At 40.9% G+C, this 18,423-nt stretch overlaps 1 protein-coding gene across 3 annotated transcripts in view; it reads right to left on the bottom strand.

Annotated features, from left to right (window-relative positions):
* IARS1 (isoleucyl-tRNA synthetase 1) overlaps positions 1 to 18,423 on the bottom strand; it is a 212,228-nt gene that overhangs the window by 30,215 nt on the left and 163,590 nt on the right. For all 3 annotated transcript variants that reach the window (XM_077820953.1, XM_077820952.1, XM_077820954.1), the window contains 4 exons: positions 17,881 to 18,055; positions 16,805 to 16,917; positions 16,211 to 16,306; positions 14,099 to 14,275 (listed from right to left, as the gene is read on the bottom strand). In XM_077820953.1, the coding sequence (XP_077677079.1) occupies positions 14,099 to 14,275; positions 16,211 to 16,306; positions 16,805 to 16,917; positions 17,881 to 18,055 (561 nt within the window). The remainder of the gene's footprint in view (positions 1 to 14,098; positions 14,276 to 16,210; positions 16,307 to 16,804; positions 16,918 to 17,880; positions 18,056 to 18,423) is intronic.

Raw genomic sequence — 18,423 nt, forward strand, 5'->3', positions numbered from 1 at the left:
AGCATTCTCCTCCTGACAGCAGAAAAGTCAGCATTTCCTGGTAATGGATTCTTCACATGCTTGAAGCTTTGTTTTTTCTTTATTCCTATTCAGTTTAGGATTCTTCCACATTAAAAATATGCAGAAGTGGACAGGGAAAAAAAGACGACAGGTGTGTGTTCTTTGGGGTATACAGAACCTTATGCTTATTGGAAGCACATTATTTTAATAATTCCCAGACCTACTCCCCCAGTCTGAAATTTATTCAGACACATGTATGACAATAACTGAAAAAATATAACTGATATCCTATAGCAGGTATAGAAATAACCATGCGATAATGTACATGATATTATTTGAGAACTAGTATGGGATCATGTAAGTCAACAGTATTTTAATGCATACATTCGAAAAGAGTTAAGGTTTTAGTTACAAGCCAACTTTTCTCTATGGCACTCACGGTGGTATCTGACTACCCCAGAAACATTAATTCACTCTTGCATCACCCCTGTGAGAAATGGAAATAATAGTATTTTCATTTTGCAGATGAGGAATTGAGGGATAGAGAAATTAAGTGACTTGCCCATCATCATACAGGAAGTCTGTGACAGAGCTGGAAAAACAAAATGTAGTTTGTACTCTCATTCAAACATTAACTTCCATGAAAGTTATAGTGAACAATGCCGTTCTCAGTCTACGATCTATAGCATGGCCATGCTGGGTGGAATTTTCAATTCTTAACACAAACTGTGTTCAAATTAATGCTGGTGCAGGATGCTGTGGAGAGATCCTTTTATTTGGAAACAAATATAATCTGTAAATAGAGACAAACATGGAACTACCATTTACATGGTAGCTTCTCTTTTCAAAGAGCTGGGTTCTAATATAGGAGGTATGAGAACTAACTTAACTGCCTTTCTGATAAGAAGCATAAGGATGTGTTTTGAGGAGGAACATTTGGGTTAGATGATTAGAGGCCCAAGGAAGGGAACAAAATTCATCTGGGAGGCTTCTTGTCCATTATGAGTCTAGAGGCTGTCAGTCATGAAAGCAGGAGAAAGAGCTCTTGAGGACGGCTCTCTCCTATTAGCAATTAAAGAATCAATACACTAAATCATGTACTTGTCCTTCCCACAGTATTTTCCACAATAAGGGTATTACATTTTGCCATTTTTTAGAACAAGCCTTTTGGAAGTCAGTTTGCTATGAGATGTGAGATTGAGGTCCTACATAAAGAGCTGACAATCACTGCGAACATCAAATAAGGGATGAGGTTACTTCAAACAAAATGCTTTCAGCAAAAACAGTTTAAACTTGATTTCGAGTTTGCATACAAATTCAAATTCATACAAAACTGTTGGCTTAACAAATTGCACTCAACTGTTCATACATTTGGTAAAAAAGAACCTGCTAGCTTTCAATTCATCTGCAAGGTGCTTTGGGGAATCTATATGCACCATGTTCTCTAGATCTTTTCCACTTTAAGCGTTTTAAAAAGTTATCCGCAGAAAGAAAAGGAGTACTTGTGGCACCTTAGAGACTAACGAATTTATTTGAGCATGAGCTTTCGTGAGCTACAGCTCACTTCATCAGATGCATACCGTGGAAACTGCAGCAGACTCTATATATACACAGAGAATATGAAACAATACCTCCTCCCACCCCACTGTCCTGCTGGTAATAGCTTATCTAAAAGCCATTTCCAGCACAAATCCAGGTTTTCTCACCCTCCACCCCCCCACACAAATTCACTCTCCTGCTGGTGATAGCCCATCCAAAGTGACAACTCTTTACACAATGTGCATGATAATGAAGTTAGGCCATTTCCTGCACAAATCCAGGTTCTCTCACTCCCTCACCCCCCTCCAAAAACCCACCCCCATACACACACAAACTCACTCTCCTGCTGGTAATAGCTCATCCAAACTGGCCCACACACACACACACAGAGCAGTAACTTGTGAAAAGGAAGGTATTTTCATCTTTCACAGTTGTGCATATCTATAGTAAAAGCTTTAACACACAACAAATGCCAAGGTACATTTTTTGTTCAGGACACAGCTAACAATGTCTCTTTAATTTATAAAAGGTCTCCAACCTCTCCTTACCACCATGTACTCTAGAAGCAGGAAACTTCACAAACGTTAATGGGGACTAGATTGGAGTCAGAGCCATATATTTTTTTCTCTAATTAAAATCATTATTGTGATTGGAGTTCAAAATCTAAACTAAGGAGAAAGCATTGGAGTGTTACCAATTCCTGAATTCCCTTTGCAATTAGCTTTCATTGGAATTTACATGAGATTATTTAATTTTCAGTGTTGAGCAGCATGGTTTTCAAAAAAAATTAAGTGAAATTAAGCTACTTCTCCACCCCACCCTGTTAAAATATTCCAGAGACTATAATGAGAATTCCATACACAGAACTATGTCAGTGGGCCTGCTCCTCGTGTGAAGAAAGTCATTATATTTAGTTAGAAGCGGAATTTTTCTGCTCAATGTAAAATACAGCAACTGCTTGTGGCCCATTGTTGCCAATTCGCTTGATACTATCACCAGTCTTATGTTACTTGGTGTTTCTCTTAAAAGCTGGAGGTCTGAGCCTCATTTGAGTATGCACAAATCTCAACATTCATTTTAAAACAAAACAAAACAAAAAAAACAGAAAAACCACCTTCAAGTTTCTAGCCCTTGTGGTCAATGAGAAGGCCTCGAAAACATAAATCCTAAAGGCTCAAAAACTGAAAAACCAACATAAAAAGAAGCCAACATTTAGTACTTTAAAAAAAGTCTCATGTTTTTTTAGTTCATTTTCAAAAATTACGAGTTGTACCCCCAAAAAATCGTGAAGACTTTGACATAACATTTTCTAATATACAGTAAATTTTAAAATGTGAAATCAAAACAAAACATGCATCCATAACCACCATGCACCTTAAGGTCACATTCTATAATGAAAGGGTTTCAACTTTTTTTTTTTTAAAGTAGTTATTGATATTTGACAGTTAAGATGACCAACATCTAGAGCAAAATGCAAACACAGTAGCACTTAAGAGTTACGAACACCAGAGTTATGAACTGATTGGTCAACCACACAGCAAACTTGGAACCAGAAGTATGTAATCAGGCAGCAGCAGATTTTAAAAAAAAAAAAGCTAATATGGTACAGTACTATGTTAAAAGTCCTACTTCTTGTTCAGCCAGTTGCTAAGAGAAACAAGTTTGTTTACATTTGTGGGAGATAATGCTGCCCATTCTTAATTACGTCACCTGAAAGTGAGAACAGGCGTGAAGTGCCTTCCTAAATCTGAGAGGGATGAGGTTTGGAGCATGCTTTCAGAAGACTTAAAAGAGCAACACTCTGATGCAGAAACTGCAGAATCTGAACCACCAAAAAAATAAAATAAAAAAAACCCAACCCCGATGGTGGCATCGGACTCAGATAATGAAAATGAACATGCGTTGGTCCACACTGCTTTGGATTGTTATCGAGCAGAACCCATCATCAGCATGGACACATGTCCTCTGGAAAGGTGGTTGAAGCATCAAGGGACATGTGAATCTTTAGCACATCTGGCATGTAAATATCTTGCAACACCAGCTAGAAAAGTGCCATGCAAACGCCTGTTCTCACTTTCAGGTGACATTGTAAACAAGAAGCAGGCAGTATTATCTTCTGCAAAGGTAAACAAACTTGTTTCTCTGAACAAGAAGTAGGACTGAGTGGACTTGTAGGCTCTAAAGTTTTACATTGTTTTATTTTTCAATACCAGGGGTTTTTGTACATAATTCTACATTTGTAAGTTCAACTTTCATGATAAAGAGATTGCACTACAGTATTTGTATTAGGTGAATTGAAAAATACTATTTCTTTTGTTTTTTACAGTGAAAATATTTGTAATAAATATAAAGTGAGCACTGTGTACTTTGTATTCTGCATTGTAATTGAAATCAATATATTTGAAAATGTAGAAAACCAAAAATATTTAAATAAATGGTATTTTATTGTTGTTTAATCATGTGCTTAAAAAGATTGCGAAATTAATTTTTTAAATCACTTTACAGTCCTAATTTAAATGGTAACCAAACACAGATTAACAACTTAAATATGTAGAACAGCCATACATCTAAGGAAACCAAACACAGATTAACTTCACTGTGCTTCATTTGTTAAAGATTGTCTGTTTACTTCTCTGATATTTCCTTTTATTAAAACGTTTGCATTTTTTTAAATGTTTACTATGAAATAGCTTTTTCAAGTGTATCAATCCGAAACTTGCATCAATTCTTAGCCAATGTTTATGAGTGACCTACCATGCCTGTAGATTTTAAGTCAACAACAGCTATCAAAACTCAGTTTAACGAAGATCAAGATTTTGTTGTGTGCTTCCATTGGCCCATTCACAATTTACAATAGTTACTCAATTTTTCCCACAGAAAATTTTATCTCTGCTAAAATTCTTTAATATTTGTAGTCTGATCTCTTTTCATCATCTTCACATGACGAGCCCTACCCAACATAACCATCTCACATGTGCTCTGTAAATAACTAGCTTCTAATTTCAAAAATAGCTGACTGTTCTTTCTGCTATCTGCAGAACATGTTCAAAACAGCACATCTACAAAGAAACCAGCACTTTCTGCCAGGATCAGCTCTCAACATCACACAGATGGAGAAAATTAAAAATTACTCTTGTGCTCATCCTTAGCTATTCTATGATACATCTTTTCCTCTTTAGATGGGTAGGTAAGTTTCTCTGGTTTTTCATATTCGCACATTCACAGAAGTCTAAAAACAAAATAAGTTGACCAGTATTAAGCTAAATACAGTACTCAACATCACAGTTATGCAAACACAAATGTGCCCCATAATTATACCCTCCGGCAAAAGCCTGAGCAAATAGATGGACTTTCCACGAGGCCTTGAAAATCAGATCTCATGGAAAGCATTTTAGAATAAATGTGCCTCATTTATTCCATTTTCACACACCATTTGCGCATAGTCTACTAAGAATATAATTTCATTCAGACTAAATTCACTTTTTCCAGCTGTCCTACATTCCCCGGTGTTTGCTCTCAGATTTGGCATCAACTTTCTAAGGTCAAAAGTCCAGTCAAGGAGCATCTAGCTCCATATTCATCACAAACTAGCAAATATCTACCTGGAATATGACAAACTACTTGCCAGTTCTCAGGCTTTTACTGTGTTCTCACCAACTCTTATATCAGCATGTTCTCTAATTTTCAGTCAAATATTTCCCAATGCCTTTGTCAAGAGATGACTAACAGTGTTGAACAAAGACAAGAGAAGCCTTTGCTTGAAAAACTCTTCTGACATTACAAGTTCATTCATAAGAAAAACAAATATGTCCTTCTGTATCAGTACAGGGTCAGAAATGACTCACGACTATCTACCTCTTTGTTTTCAGATATTCCCAGGGCATACATCATTCTGCAGATCAAATCAGTAAGTTATTTTATGCCTAGACTCTTCCGTCATGTGGGCTTGTCACTCTTGTTTAATGTGACATACAAGCACATTCTGAGCAGAATAGGGAGATAAAGGCATGCTCAAGACAAGGTGTGGTCCAAGTAGGCCAAATATCTACTGAAGCAAAGGAAGCAGCTCGATTTTGATGCTGAAAAGTGTAAGCCACCTAGCAAAAGATTCCAAACGCCTGCTCTGTATTATCATGCAAGGCTAAACTCCAAAACTATCATTAAAAACTGGGTTAACATGGTTTCTTCAAGCCTTATAGAAGATCTTAATAAAAATTAGACTTGATTTTAATGCAATATCGTCTTTATCATTGTCATAAATATAAAGGGAAGGGTAAACCCCTTTGAAATCCCTCCTGGCCAGGGGAAAGCTCCTCTCACCTGTAAAGGGTTAAGAAGCTAAAGGTAACCTCGCTGGCACCTGACCAAAATGACCAATGAGGAGACAAGATACTTTCAAAAGCTGGGAGGAGGGAGAGAAACAAAGGGTCTGTGTGTCTGTCTATACGCTGGAGTCTTAGAACTTTTAGTAAGTAATCTAGCTAGGTATGTGTTAGATTATGATTTCTTTAAATGGCTGAGAAAAGAATTGTGCTGAATAGAATAACTATTTCTGTCTGTGTATCTTTTTTGTAACTTAAGGTTTTGCCTAGAGGGGTTCTCTATGTTTTTGAATCTAATTACCCTGTAAGATATCTACCATCCTGATTTTACAGGGGGGATTTCATCATTTCTATCTACTTCTATTTTTATTAAAAGTCTTCTTGTAAGAAACTGAATGCTTTTTCATTGTTCTCAGATCCAAGGGTTTGGGTCTGTGGTCACCTATGCAAATTGGTGAGGCTTTTTATCCAACATTTCCCAGGAAAGGGGGGGTGCAAGTGTTGGGAGGATTGTTCATTGTTCTTAAGATCCAAGGGTCTGGGTCTGTAGTCACCTAGGCAAATTGGTGAGGCTTTTACCAAACCTTGACCAGGAAGTGGGGTGCAAGGTTTTGGGAAGTATTTTGGGGGGAAGGACGCATCCAAACAGCTCTTCCCCAGTAACCAGTATTAGTTTGGTGGTGGTAGCGGCCAGTCCAAGGACAACGGGTGGAATATTTTGTACCTTGGGGAAGTTTTGACCTAAGCTGGTAGAGATAAGTTTAGGAGGTTTTTCATGCAGGTCCCCACATCTGTACCCTAGAGTTCAGAGTGGGGGAGGAACCTTGACATGGTGGCATAGTGGTGGGATTAACCTGAAATCATTTTGAGATCCAGTTGAGATTTTTTGAACTAGAAATACAGATTTTAAAAAGGAAATTTTTTTTTTCCTTTGGAAAGGAAGTCCAGAAAGCAGCTGAAACTGAAAGCAGATTGTTTTTTCTCTGCTTTGTGGCCAAGCAGAGACAAAAGGGGATTATCTTTGTGAATTGCAGGTTTTCTTTGCCTGGAGGCAGGGTACTTAACTCCTGCAGGGAAATTCACAGTCTTCCAACCCAGAGGTTTTTTTTTTCTTCCTAAAAGTAAATAGGGGGGGTGTGTTCTACCCATTTGCTTTTTCTTTGGGCTGGGTAAGCAGGTTTCCAAGTAGTTGGAGGTTTTTTGCTTTAATTTGGGCCCAGAGCAGAGACAAGGGAATTGTCTTTTTCTGTAGGCTGACAATCACTATCAGAGAATAGGTATTCTATTCCAGCACAGCAAAATTTTACAGCCAAGTTTTGTTTGTTTATTTCTAAACCTCGGGTGTAAAGTTAGTTAAAAACAGAGAGGTTAGAATGACAAAATCCGCGGCTCGACTACAGCTCGAATTAGCCAAATTTCAGGCTGGGGAAAGACAAAGGGAACATGAAAGACAGATAGAACTCATGCGGCTGAAGAAGGAACAAGAAAGGGAGGCAGCGAGAGAAGCAGAACAACACCAAGCGGCTGCTCACAGGAGAGCTATGGAAGCAAGGGACAAAGAACTGGAGGAGAAGGAAAAAGAGAGGAAGTATGTGGAGGATATGGAGAAGATAAAGGCTCAGCAGAATATCCCAACAAACCCTAGTAATCCTTCTCCAAGTACCACTTCCCATCCCAGAAAGTTCCCCACCTACAAGGCAGGCGATGATACTGAGGCCTTCCTAGAAAACTTCGAAAGGGCCTGCCTTGGGTACAACATCTCTACTGACCAATACATGGTAGAGCTGAGGCCGCAGCTCAGTGGACCCTTAGCTGAGGTGGCAGCTGAAATGCCTAAAGAACACATGAACAAGTATGAACTGTTTAAATCCAAGGCGAGAGTCAGAATGGGGATAACACCTGAGCAGTCTCGTCAGAGGTTCAGAGCCCTAAGGTGGAAACCAGACATGTCATTTACCCGACATGCCTACCACATCGTGAAACATTGGGATGCCTGGATATCAGGAGCAAGTGTTGAATCTCCAGTAAATTTGCCCTTCCTAATGCAAATGGAACAATTCTTAGAGGGGGTTCCTGAGGAAATAGAAAGATACATCCTAGATGGGAAACCCAAAACTGTAATCGAGGCAGGAGAGATTGGAGCCAGATGGGTGGAGGTGGCAGAGAAGAAGAAAACTGGTCGCAGTTGGAGCGGAGACCAGAAGGGACCACCCCAGACCACACCCTATTACCGGGGGCCGCCCAAGGCCCCACCTACCTCCCAAAGAACCCTCCAGACCCCTTATTGTCCCACCACCCCATTCTCCAACAACCCACCTCGCCCCAGTGACCCGTTAGCTGGACGATGTTTTAAATGTAACGAGCTGGGGCATGTAAAGGCCAACTGCCCCAAGAACCCCAACAGATTACAGTTCATTGCACCGGAATCACCCCAGAGGTCTGCAGGCCCAGATACCTCCCAGATACCCTTGGAGCGGAGGGAAACTGTGAGTGTGGGCGGGAAGAAGGTCACCGCGTGGAGGGACACCGGAGCACAAGTGTCAGCTATCCATGCTTCCTTAGTGGACCCCAATTTAATCAACCCAGAGATCCAAGTCACGATTCAACCCTTCAAGTCCAACTCTTTCAATTTGCCTACAGCCAAGTTGCCTGTCCAGTATAAGGGCTGGTCAGGAATGTGGACTTTTGCAGTCTATGATGATTATCCCATCCCCATGCTGTTGGGGGAAGACTTGGCCAATCATGTGAAGCAGGCCAAGAGGGTGGGAACGGTCACCCGCAGCCAGGCTAAACAAGCCGTGAGGCCTAGCTCTGTTCCGGAAACTTCTATCAGGACCCGGTCAGAGGTGATGGACCCGGACCCCAGGCCAATGTCTGCAACAGCAGTAGTGGATCCAGTCCCAGAGACCCAGACGGAACCAGTCCCAGAACCGGAACCAGCCGAACAACCAACACCAGACCCAGTGTCAGCACTGAATCCAGTGCTTGCAACCTCAACACCAGAGGGCCCCACCGAACCTGAACTGGCAGCAGCCGATAACCCTACACAAGAGGCTCAGCCGGAGCCTGAATCCCAACATAGTGCACCAGCGGAGAGCGGTTCACAGTCAACAGAAACAGCTCCATCCCCTATATCTCTTCCAGAGGGACCAAGCCTAGGTCCACAATCCAACGAGGGACTGATGTCTCCAGCATCAAGGGAACAGTTCCAGACCGAACAGGAAGCAGATGAAAGCCTCCAGAGAGCTTGGACGGCGGCACGGAGCAACCCATCGCCTCTCAGCTCTTCTAATCGATCCAGGTTTGTTGTAGAAAGAGGACTTTTATACAAGGAAACTCTTTCTGGGGGACACCAGGAAGACTGGCATCCTCAGAGACAGTTGGTAGTTCCAACTAAATACCGGGCCAAGCTCTTGAGCTTAGCCCATGATCACACTAGTGGCCATGCTGGGGTGAACAGGACCAAAGACCGTTTGGGGGGGTCATTCCACTGGGAGGGAATGGGCAAGGATGTTTCTACCTATGTCCAGTCTTGTGAGGTGTGCCAAAGAGTGGGAAAACCCCAAGACCAGGTCAAAGCCCCTCTCCAGCCACTCCCCATCATTGAAGTTCCATTTCAGCGAGTAGCTGTGGATATTCTGGGTCCTTTTCCGAAAAAGACACCCAGAGGAAAGCAGTACATACTGACTTTCATGGATTTTGCCACCCGATGGCCAGAAGCAGTAGCTCTAAGCAACACCAGGGCTAAAAGTGTGTGCCAGGCACTAGCAGACATTTTTGCCAGGGTAGGTTGGCCCTCCGACATCCTCACAGATGCAGGGACTAATTTCCTGGCAGGAACTATGAAAAACCTTTGGGAAGCTCATGGGGTAAATCACTTGGTTGCCACTCCTTACCACCATCAAACAAATGGCATGGTGGAGAAGTTTAATGAAACTTTGGGGGCCATGATACGTAAATTCGTAAATGAGCACTCCAATGATTGGGACCTAGTGTTGCAGCAGTTGCTCTTTGCCTACAGAGCTGTACCACACCCCGGTTTAGGGTTTTCCCCGTTTGAACTTGTATATGGCCGTGAGGTTAAGGGGCCATTGCAGTTGGTGAAGCAGCAATGGGAGGGATTTACACCTTCTCCAGGAACTAACATTCTGGACTTTGTAACCAACCTACAAAACATCCTCCGAACCTCTTTAGACCTTGCTAGAGAAAACTTACAGGATGCTCAAAAAGAGCAAAAAGCCTGGTATGATAAACATGCCAGAGAGCGTTCCTTCAAGTAGGAGACCAGGTCATGGTCTTAAGGGCGCTCCAGGCCCATAAAATGGAAGCATCGTGGGAAGGGCCATTCACGGTCCAGGAGCGCCTGGGAGCTGTTAATTATCTCATAGCATTCCCCACCTCCAACCGAAAGCCTAAGGTGTACCATATTAATTCTCTAAAGCCCTTTTATTCCAGAGAATTAAAGGTTTGTCAGTTTACAGCCCACGGAGGAGACGACGCTGAGTGGCCCGAAGGTGTCTACTACGAAGGGAAATGTGGTGGTGGTGTGGAAGAGGTGAACCTCTCCATGACCCTTGGGCGTATGCAGCGACAGCAGATCCAGGAGCTGTGCACTAGCTACGCGCCAACGTTCTCAGCCACCCCAGGACTGACTGAACGGGCATACCACTCCATTGACACAGGTAATGCTCACCCAATTAGGGTCCAACCTTACCGGGTGTCTCCTCAAGCTAAAACTGCTATAGAATGGGAGATCCAAGATATGTTACAGATGGGTGTAATCTGCCCCTCTGAAAGTGCATGGGCATCTCCAGTGGTTCTAGTTCCCAAACCAGATAGGGAAATACGTTTTTGCATGGACTACCGTAAGCTAAATGCTGTAACTCGCCCAGACAACTATCCAATGCCACGCACAGATGAACTATTAGAGAAACTGGGATGGGCCCAATTCATCTCTACCTTGGACTTAACCAAGGGGTACTGGCAGGTACCGCTAGATGAATCTGCCAAGGAAAGGTCAGCCTTCATCACACATCTCGGGCTGTATGAATTTAATGTACTCCCTTTCAGGCTGTGAAATGCACCCGCCACTTTCCAAAGACTTGTAGATGGTCTCCTAGCGGGATTAGGAGAATATGCAGTCGCCTACCTTGACGATGTGGCCATATTTTCGGATTCCTGGGCAGACCACCTGGAACATCTACAAAAAGTCCTTGAGCGCATAAGGGAGGCAGGACTAACTGTTAAGGCTAAGAAGTGTCAAATAGGCCTAAACAGAGTGACTTACCTTGGACACCAGGTGGGTCAAGGAACTATCAGCCCCCTACAGGCCAAAGTGCATGCTATCCAAAAGTGGCCTGTCCCAAAGTCAAAGAAACAGGTTCAATCCTTCTTAGGCTTGGCCGGTTATTACAGACGATTTGTACCGCACTACAGCCAAATCGCTGCCCCACTGACAGACCTAACCAAAAAGAAACAGCCAAATGCTGTTCAGTGGACCGAAAAGTGTCAGAAGGCCTTTAACAAGCTTAAAGCGACACTCATGTCTGACCCTGTACTAAGGGCCCCAGACTTTGACAAACCGTTCCTAGAAACCACAGATGCGTCCGAGCGTGGTGTGGGAGCAGTTTTAATGCAGAAAGGACCTGATCAAGAATTCCACCCTGTAGTGTTTCTCAGCAAAAAACTGTCTGAGAGGGAAAGCAACTGATCAGTCACTGAAAAAGAATATTACGCCATTGTCTACGCCCTGGAAAAGCTACGCCCATATGTTTGGGGACGGCGTTTCCACCTGCAAACCGACCATGCTGCACTGAAGTGGCTTCACACCGTCAAGGAAACTAACAAAAAACTTCTTCGGTGGAGTTTAGCTCTCCAAGATTTTGATTTCGACATCCAACACATCTCAGGAGCTTCTAACAAAGTGGCTGATGCACTCTCCCGTGAAAGTTTCCCAGAATCAACTGGTTAAAATCGTCCTTGAGATGTGGAAAATATTGTTAGTCTTTATGTACTTGGTAGTATATTTAGAGATGCATGTGTCTTATTAACTCTGTTTTTCCTAGAGCTCCAGGAAGAAATCCCAGCCAGTGTTTCACCCTAGCTGAGATTTGGGGGGCGTGTCATAAATATAAAGGGAAGGGTAAACCCCTTTGAAATCCTTCCTGGCCAGGGGAAAGCTCCTCTCACGTGTAAAGGGTTAAGAAGCTAAAGATAACCTCGCTGGCACCTGACCAAAATGACCAATGAGGAGACAAGATACTTTCAAAAGCTGGGAGGAGGGAGAGAAACAAAGGGTCTGTGTGTCTGTCTATATGCTGGAGTCTTAGAACTTTTAGTAAGTAATCTAGCTAGGTATGTGTTAGATTATGATTTCTTTAAATGGCTGAGAAAAGAATTGTGCTGAATAGAATAACTATTTCTGTCTGTGTATCTTTTTTGTAACTTAAGGTTTTGCCTAGAGGGGTTCTCTATGTTTTTGAATCTAATTACCCTGTAAGATATCTACCATCCTGATTTTACAGGGGGGATTTCATCATTTCTATCTACTTCTATTTTTATTAAAGGTCTTCTTGTAAGAAACTGAATGCTTTTTCATTGTTCTCAGATCCAAGGGTTTGGGTCTGTGGTCACCTATGCAAATTGGTGAGGCTTTTTATCCAACATTTCCCAGGAAAGGGGGGGTGCAAGTGTTGGGAGGATTGTTCATTGTTCTTAAGATCCAAGGGTCTGGGTCTGTAGTCACCTAGGCAAATTGGTGAGGCTTTTACCAAACCTTGACCAGGAAGTGGGGTGCAAGGTTTTGGGAAGTATTTTGGGGGGAAGGACGCATCCAAACAGCTCTTCCCCAGTAACCAGTATTAGTTTGGTGGTGGTAGCGGCCAGTCCAAGGACAACGGGTGGAATATTTTGTACCTTGGGGAAGTTTTGACCTAAGCTGGTAGAGATAAGTTTAGGAGGTTTTTCATGCAGGTCCCCACATCTGTACCCTAGAGTTCAGAGTGGGGGAGGAACCTTCACAATCATACATGCAAGAAAAATACAGCCCTTTAAAAGTGTATTTGTGACCAAAAGCACCCCTGTATTCACACTCTATTATAATATTTTTTGTCCAAAATACACTTTGTGAGGTATCATTTAAAAACTAACACATAGCTCATCAATATTTTTGTGTATTAAGAGTTATGAGCATAAGCTGAAATTATGACCATATGTGTTTACCAGACAAGTCTGGAGAAGCGGTAACTGGTTTCTCAAAGACAAAGGACAAGCTGATGCCTCTATCAGGTGTCAAAGTTGATTAGCAATCACTTGTCAAGTGGCCATTCTTTGGCAACAAAGGGGGCCAGGAACAGATCGATCTGCATTTTAGTAAGCAACAACATGGAACCTCTTTCATGAGACTCCATATCTCTGTCCTCACAGCAGGAAGGAACTTCATAGGTAAATCTCAGGAAAATGCATTTCAAAGGGTGACTGGACTATAAAAGCAAGGGGTAAAAACACCCCAAGATTGCTCTCGCTCTCTCATTTAAGAAGACAAAGGAACCAACCCTTTAACTTTGGGGGAGTTCCTGTCTGAGATTTTGGTCACACAGTGCTGCTGGGAACCTGTCATAAGGATTTTTCCTTGAACAAAGTCTAGCTTGTTAAATTTTAACTTCCAGAAAGCGTTTTTTCTTTTATTTCTCTTGCAATCATTTCTGACTTTAATGTCTTATACTTGTACTCCCTTAAACTCTCTCTCTGTAGTTGAATAAACTTTTTTTTTTTTAAATCAAAACTAATCCAGTGTTTTGTTTAAACTGAACTGTTTGGGTAACTTCAGTTAAAGTAGAATACTGTTGCATAAGATCCTCTATAAGGCCTGAAGAAATCATTACTACCCAGTTTTTATTCATAGCTCTGGAGCCTGAGCCCGAACATCTGCACTGCAATTTTACAGCCCCACAGCCCAAGTCAGCTAACATAGACAGCCCACAGATGTTTTACTGCAGTGTAGATATACCCTAAGTGGCCTGATTTTCTAAGATACCGAACACCCAAGCAGAGCCCCGTGACATTTTGTACTTAAAATGCTAGCTATGGCAATCTGCAGGTCTGAAAAGGTTACAGCCATCTGATAAAACGAACATGTAATGTCAACATTTAGGCCATCATCTGTAGTCCAATGTATCATTCAGTTTAATCTGAACGAAAAATCCTTTCAAGCATGTAGTTCAATGTAGCATTCTTACTTGGGTTTTCTCTTGAATAAGCACTTCCCTTGAAGTAGGCACAGGGTATGGCTTCAGGGCAGCCTTTATTGTTGCAAAAATGAAATCTGTATGCTCCTTAATAACAGAATCCAGGTAGTCACCTTCAGGATGTGATCTGTAATATACAGTAATCTCATCCGTAGGAACTAGATTGCGCTGAAAGAAAATCCAGAATTACAGTTCAATGACAGCAAGTTTATCTGTACATATACAAAATTCTGTAAGAAACATGTAAGTTAAAACTTTTTTAAAAAAGTATTTTAGAAAAATATCAGTCAATTTTCTGTTAATATGGAATTAAAAGTTTTTCCTGAAAACTGAAAACAAGGCTATACTTTTGACAGAAGCAGAAAGTATTCTTCCAGTCAACTGAATGAATACAAATAAACACTGTACATTTCTGAATCAAACTAACTAGTTTATAAATATTCATTTCTTCATGATGCTAAATAATTCAGATAGAATTAAAACAACATGTTGGTCTCAGACCAAAGCTTTTAACAAGTTAAACTCTCTGAGTGGTTCTGCAGCTGTTACAATCAAGCACTGAAATTTACATACAGATATCTGAGAACATATGACATTAACCTGCACACATAGTGCTAGATGCACATCAGTGTTTCAGACCAGGACCTCATATGAATTATGAGTTACAATTTATTGGGGTAGGGACTCAAACTCCCCAAGCCTCTAAACAGTACCACTCTTGCTACATTGTACTGCAATATGTATTTTGAAAGCTTAGGATGTTTCTAAATAATTCATTAGGAAAAACAATCAGACTTCAACAAAAGGAACAGGAATGAAGCAATGCAAGTTGTAGGATGTTTTTTAGCAATGACAGTTATTAATGAATAGAGATCAAAAAACATACGGGGTTTAGTGACCAGATGGGATGAATTTATGACCCTAAATCATTCTGATAGTAAACGTAACTTTTGCAATAGCTTCTGTTAAAGGGTAATTTTCTTGCCTGTATTCTTTCCTATTTGTATTACATACTATCATTGACATCAGTGTGTCAATCTTCACAGATGCTCTCCAAAGAATTAACTCTAAACATATCAGACAGTTTGATTCCCCAGAACCTATCCCTTGAACAACAAAATCTCACTCCAGCAAGACTCCAAATGGGAGTCAGGGCAGACGTGTACTATCTGGCCACAATGGCTGTGGAGTCATTAGTTTTCACTTGTGGATTTTGTAGCCATTATATTTTCTTGCACGGGCTATACAGTACTATACAGTACCATCCACATTAAGAAAATCTGAACCCAGGGGTAGTCACACTGATGCATATGCCTAATGTACACTGGTGCAAGGTGGAGTTTCCACTGAGCGCAGAACCAGTGCATATACCTTAGGGGCATGGCACCAGGCTAACTGTATTAACATAGTTATACTGGTTCAAATTGCCTTAACGTAGACAGGGCTGTGGTTTGGGAAACTAGGCCAAAAACCTTGTTTCACGCAACTAGAAAGAAAGAGAGAAATAAATAGGCAAAATATTTCTGTCAACACAATGTTGCCAGACATTCCCTCACACATTTTGGTAAAATACACATTTGCTTGTGTGAATGAAGACATACAAGTTGTGGTGTCTTGAAGTATGATGATCGCAGCCTGCTCATCTCTCTGTCACTGACCCAGCTGATGCAGTCTAATTCACACAACTGGGGCACAGATCTTACACTCACTGTCTGGTAGAAACTGGGGCATGGATGCAGGTTAGCTGGCTGAGGCTCAACCCAGATAAGACTTAATTGATGCTAGTGGGCTGGGGAAAGAAATCAGAAGATTTGGCATAAGCTCCACTTCTAGAAGATGTGTCTCCACTATAAATGATGTAGACATGCAAGCAATATGGGGCCTGGTTAGACTGCTAGCTGCAATGAGACCAAGAAGGAGTGATCAACAAAGCTTATTACCACTTATGTCTTGACCAGTAGGCTGCAAACATTTCTACAGCTAACCATGCAAGATTAAAGTACATGGGGCTGCACTTTAAATCAATTTGGAAACTTTAACACCTTTGGTATATTAAATAAAACTGATTTTTCAAAATGATATCCCATTCCATCACTTACTAACCTTCTTGCGAAGTTTTTGGATGCGATTAATCACTTCGCGAGCAACTCCTTCGTCAACCATTGACTGATCCGGGGTGACATCTAGGAGAACTAAAACCTGAAAGAATGTACAGCAGAACCATTAATAAAATACACCAGTTATTGCATTAACATGCACTGTTACATTTTTATAAAGCTGTTCACTTAAGGGTGGTTATGGTGAGGAGACAGACTTAATAAGGTGTGTTCATATTCAACAGATCAGCTCCACATATGGATTCAAAGTCACAGTTTCTTTAGTGACAAAGAGCAGCCTTTACTGCTGTTACTCCTGTTACAAATGAACAGTTCATACTGCTGGAGGAGAGTGAGCTACCCATTATACTATCCTAAGTACTGGCATTTCCACTGACATAGATGAATGTTCAGTAAGAACTAGGTTAAGACAATAGCGCTCATTTCTAGTTGTGTACTAAATATGATTTGAAACTAAGTATCCTGAAGTGAAAGGCTAGTGCAATCACTCACTGTGCGACAATTACTTCATTTAAATATTTAAATGCTTACTTTCTAGGGAAACACTTTGCTTAAAGCAGAGAAATAATTACTACAATACCTGAGCATCAGAATGTGCCTCATACTGGGCAGATCCTCCCATGACCTGGTCAAAGGTGTACATGAGACGGAGATCCTCCTCATGTAATTCATGCCCTTCCACAACAATGGTACCTATATAATTAATAAGACAATTATTTACACTAGCTTATTACAGAACAAAGCCTTTCTCTCTTAGTCATGTCAGTGAGCATCCTGCAGTTAACTCTTGAACTAAGTATATATTAATATCTAACTTCAAATACAAGAAATACATCAACTGTGACATTGCTTTCAACAAGAAGACAGTATCCAGAAGACGTTAATACAGGTACTTCTGATTATAAGCAACAAAATTGATAGGAATCCTGAGCTATGTTATTTGAAGTCAAGCACTGCTGTCCAACATTGCTAAGCAATTGTCAGGAACACTAAAACTACTCCAAGTTTAGACTTTCCCAAGTAAAGTCATTACAAGCAGCAGAATTTAAGCTCAAGCACCACCACCGGTGCAGACCATTTGGAATCAATAGCTGTCTATTATTACAGCCGAATAAAAGTTAAACATACAAGACAGAGTAAAGATGTTTGGAAAAATCTCACCCACCTGAAACTATTAAACAAATATTTAAAAAAAGTTTCAGCTAGATGTTTACTTCATATATGAATTTAAGAGTCATGGAACAATCCAGTTCTTGTGCTCCATACAAGAATCTATCAGTTTCCTCTGTTCTACATAATACTTTTCACTACAGTACATACAAGCAATGTGTAAATTAAGCACATAAAGCCATTTGTTTCTACTCTAGACAAGTAGGTTCAAGGTATCAATTCACAGCTTCCCTTTATTCACTTGGAAAGTTCCCTACTTTGCCTGGAATGTTAGCTGGGGGTTGGGCCTTAAAAATCTCTTGCATTTTGATCTAACTATGTATTTGTGTTTATTTTTTTACAAAAAAGGTGTTAAACTGATTATTATAAATTTAAACTAAAAGCAATGGCTTGAGTCTGAGAGGCCTGAAATCCTTTGGCTCTTCTTTCCAAGGTCCACATCATGACCATCAACTGCTGATCAATGCATAGAGTCCTACTATGCACCTGACGTTTGGAATTCTTCCAGCTGCTCACTCTTCAGCTCCTTGATGGCAGTCATAACAGCTTTAAAGGCACCTTTCAGACGCTTCCCGAGCACCATATGATCCGGTTCTGCTCTTAGACGGATTCCGTACTTATCTTTATCAGTAGACAATGTCACCTGACGTACGTTAAGTTCCTGCATAAATTTGCAAAAAGAAAATAAACATATAAGCAAAATAACAACTATGACAAAATTAAAACTATACTTAGAAAAATAGGGAAAAAGGGTGGGTGGGAGATTATAGCACGCACGTGAAGAGTTTTCTATCTAGATGTCCTTATAAATAAAAGGATTAAACTGCTGTATCAGTGTGACAATGTATAAGCAAAACAATGACATGTAGATTATTCTTTAGGTGCAGACCCCATTCTTGTATTACAGTTGCAGTCCATTTGGCCTATTGGGTAAAGATTTCACTGCAGTCTAAAGATTCTGTGCAGCTCTAACCTCAAATCAGACTTGCCTTCTCTGATGCTTTTCTACTACATGAAAAGATGTGACTG

The sequence above is a fragment of the Eretmochelys imbricata genome, chromosome 7, assembly GCF_965152235.1.
Source record: "Eretmochelys imbricata isolate rEreImb1 chromosome 7, rEreImb1.hap1, whole genome shotgun sequence".
Taxonomy (NCBI): domain Eukaryota; kingdom Metazoa; phylum Chordata; order Testudines; family Cheloniidae; genus Eretmochelys; species Eretmochelys imbricata.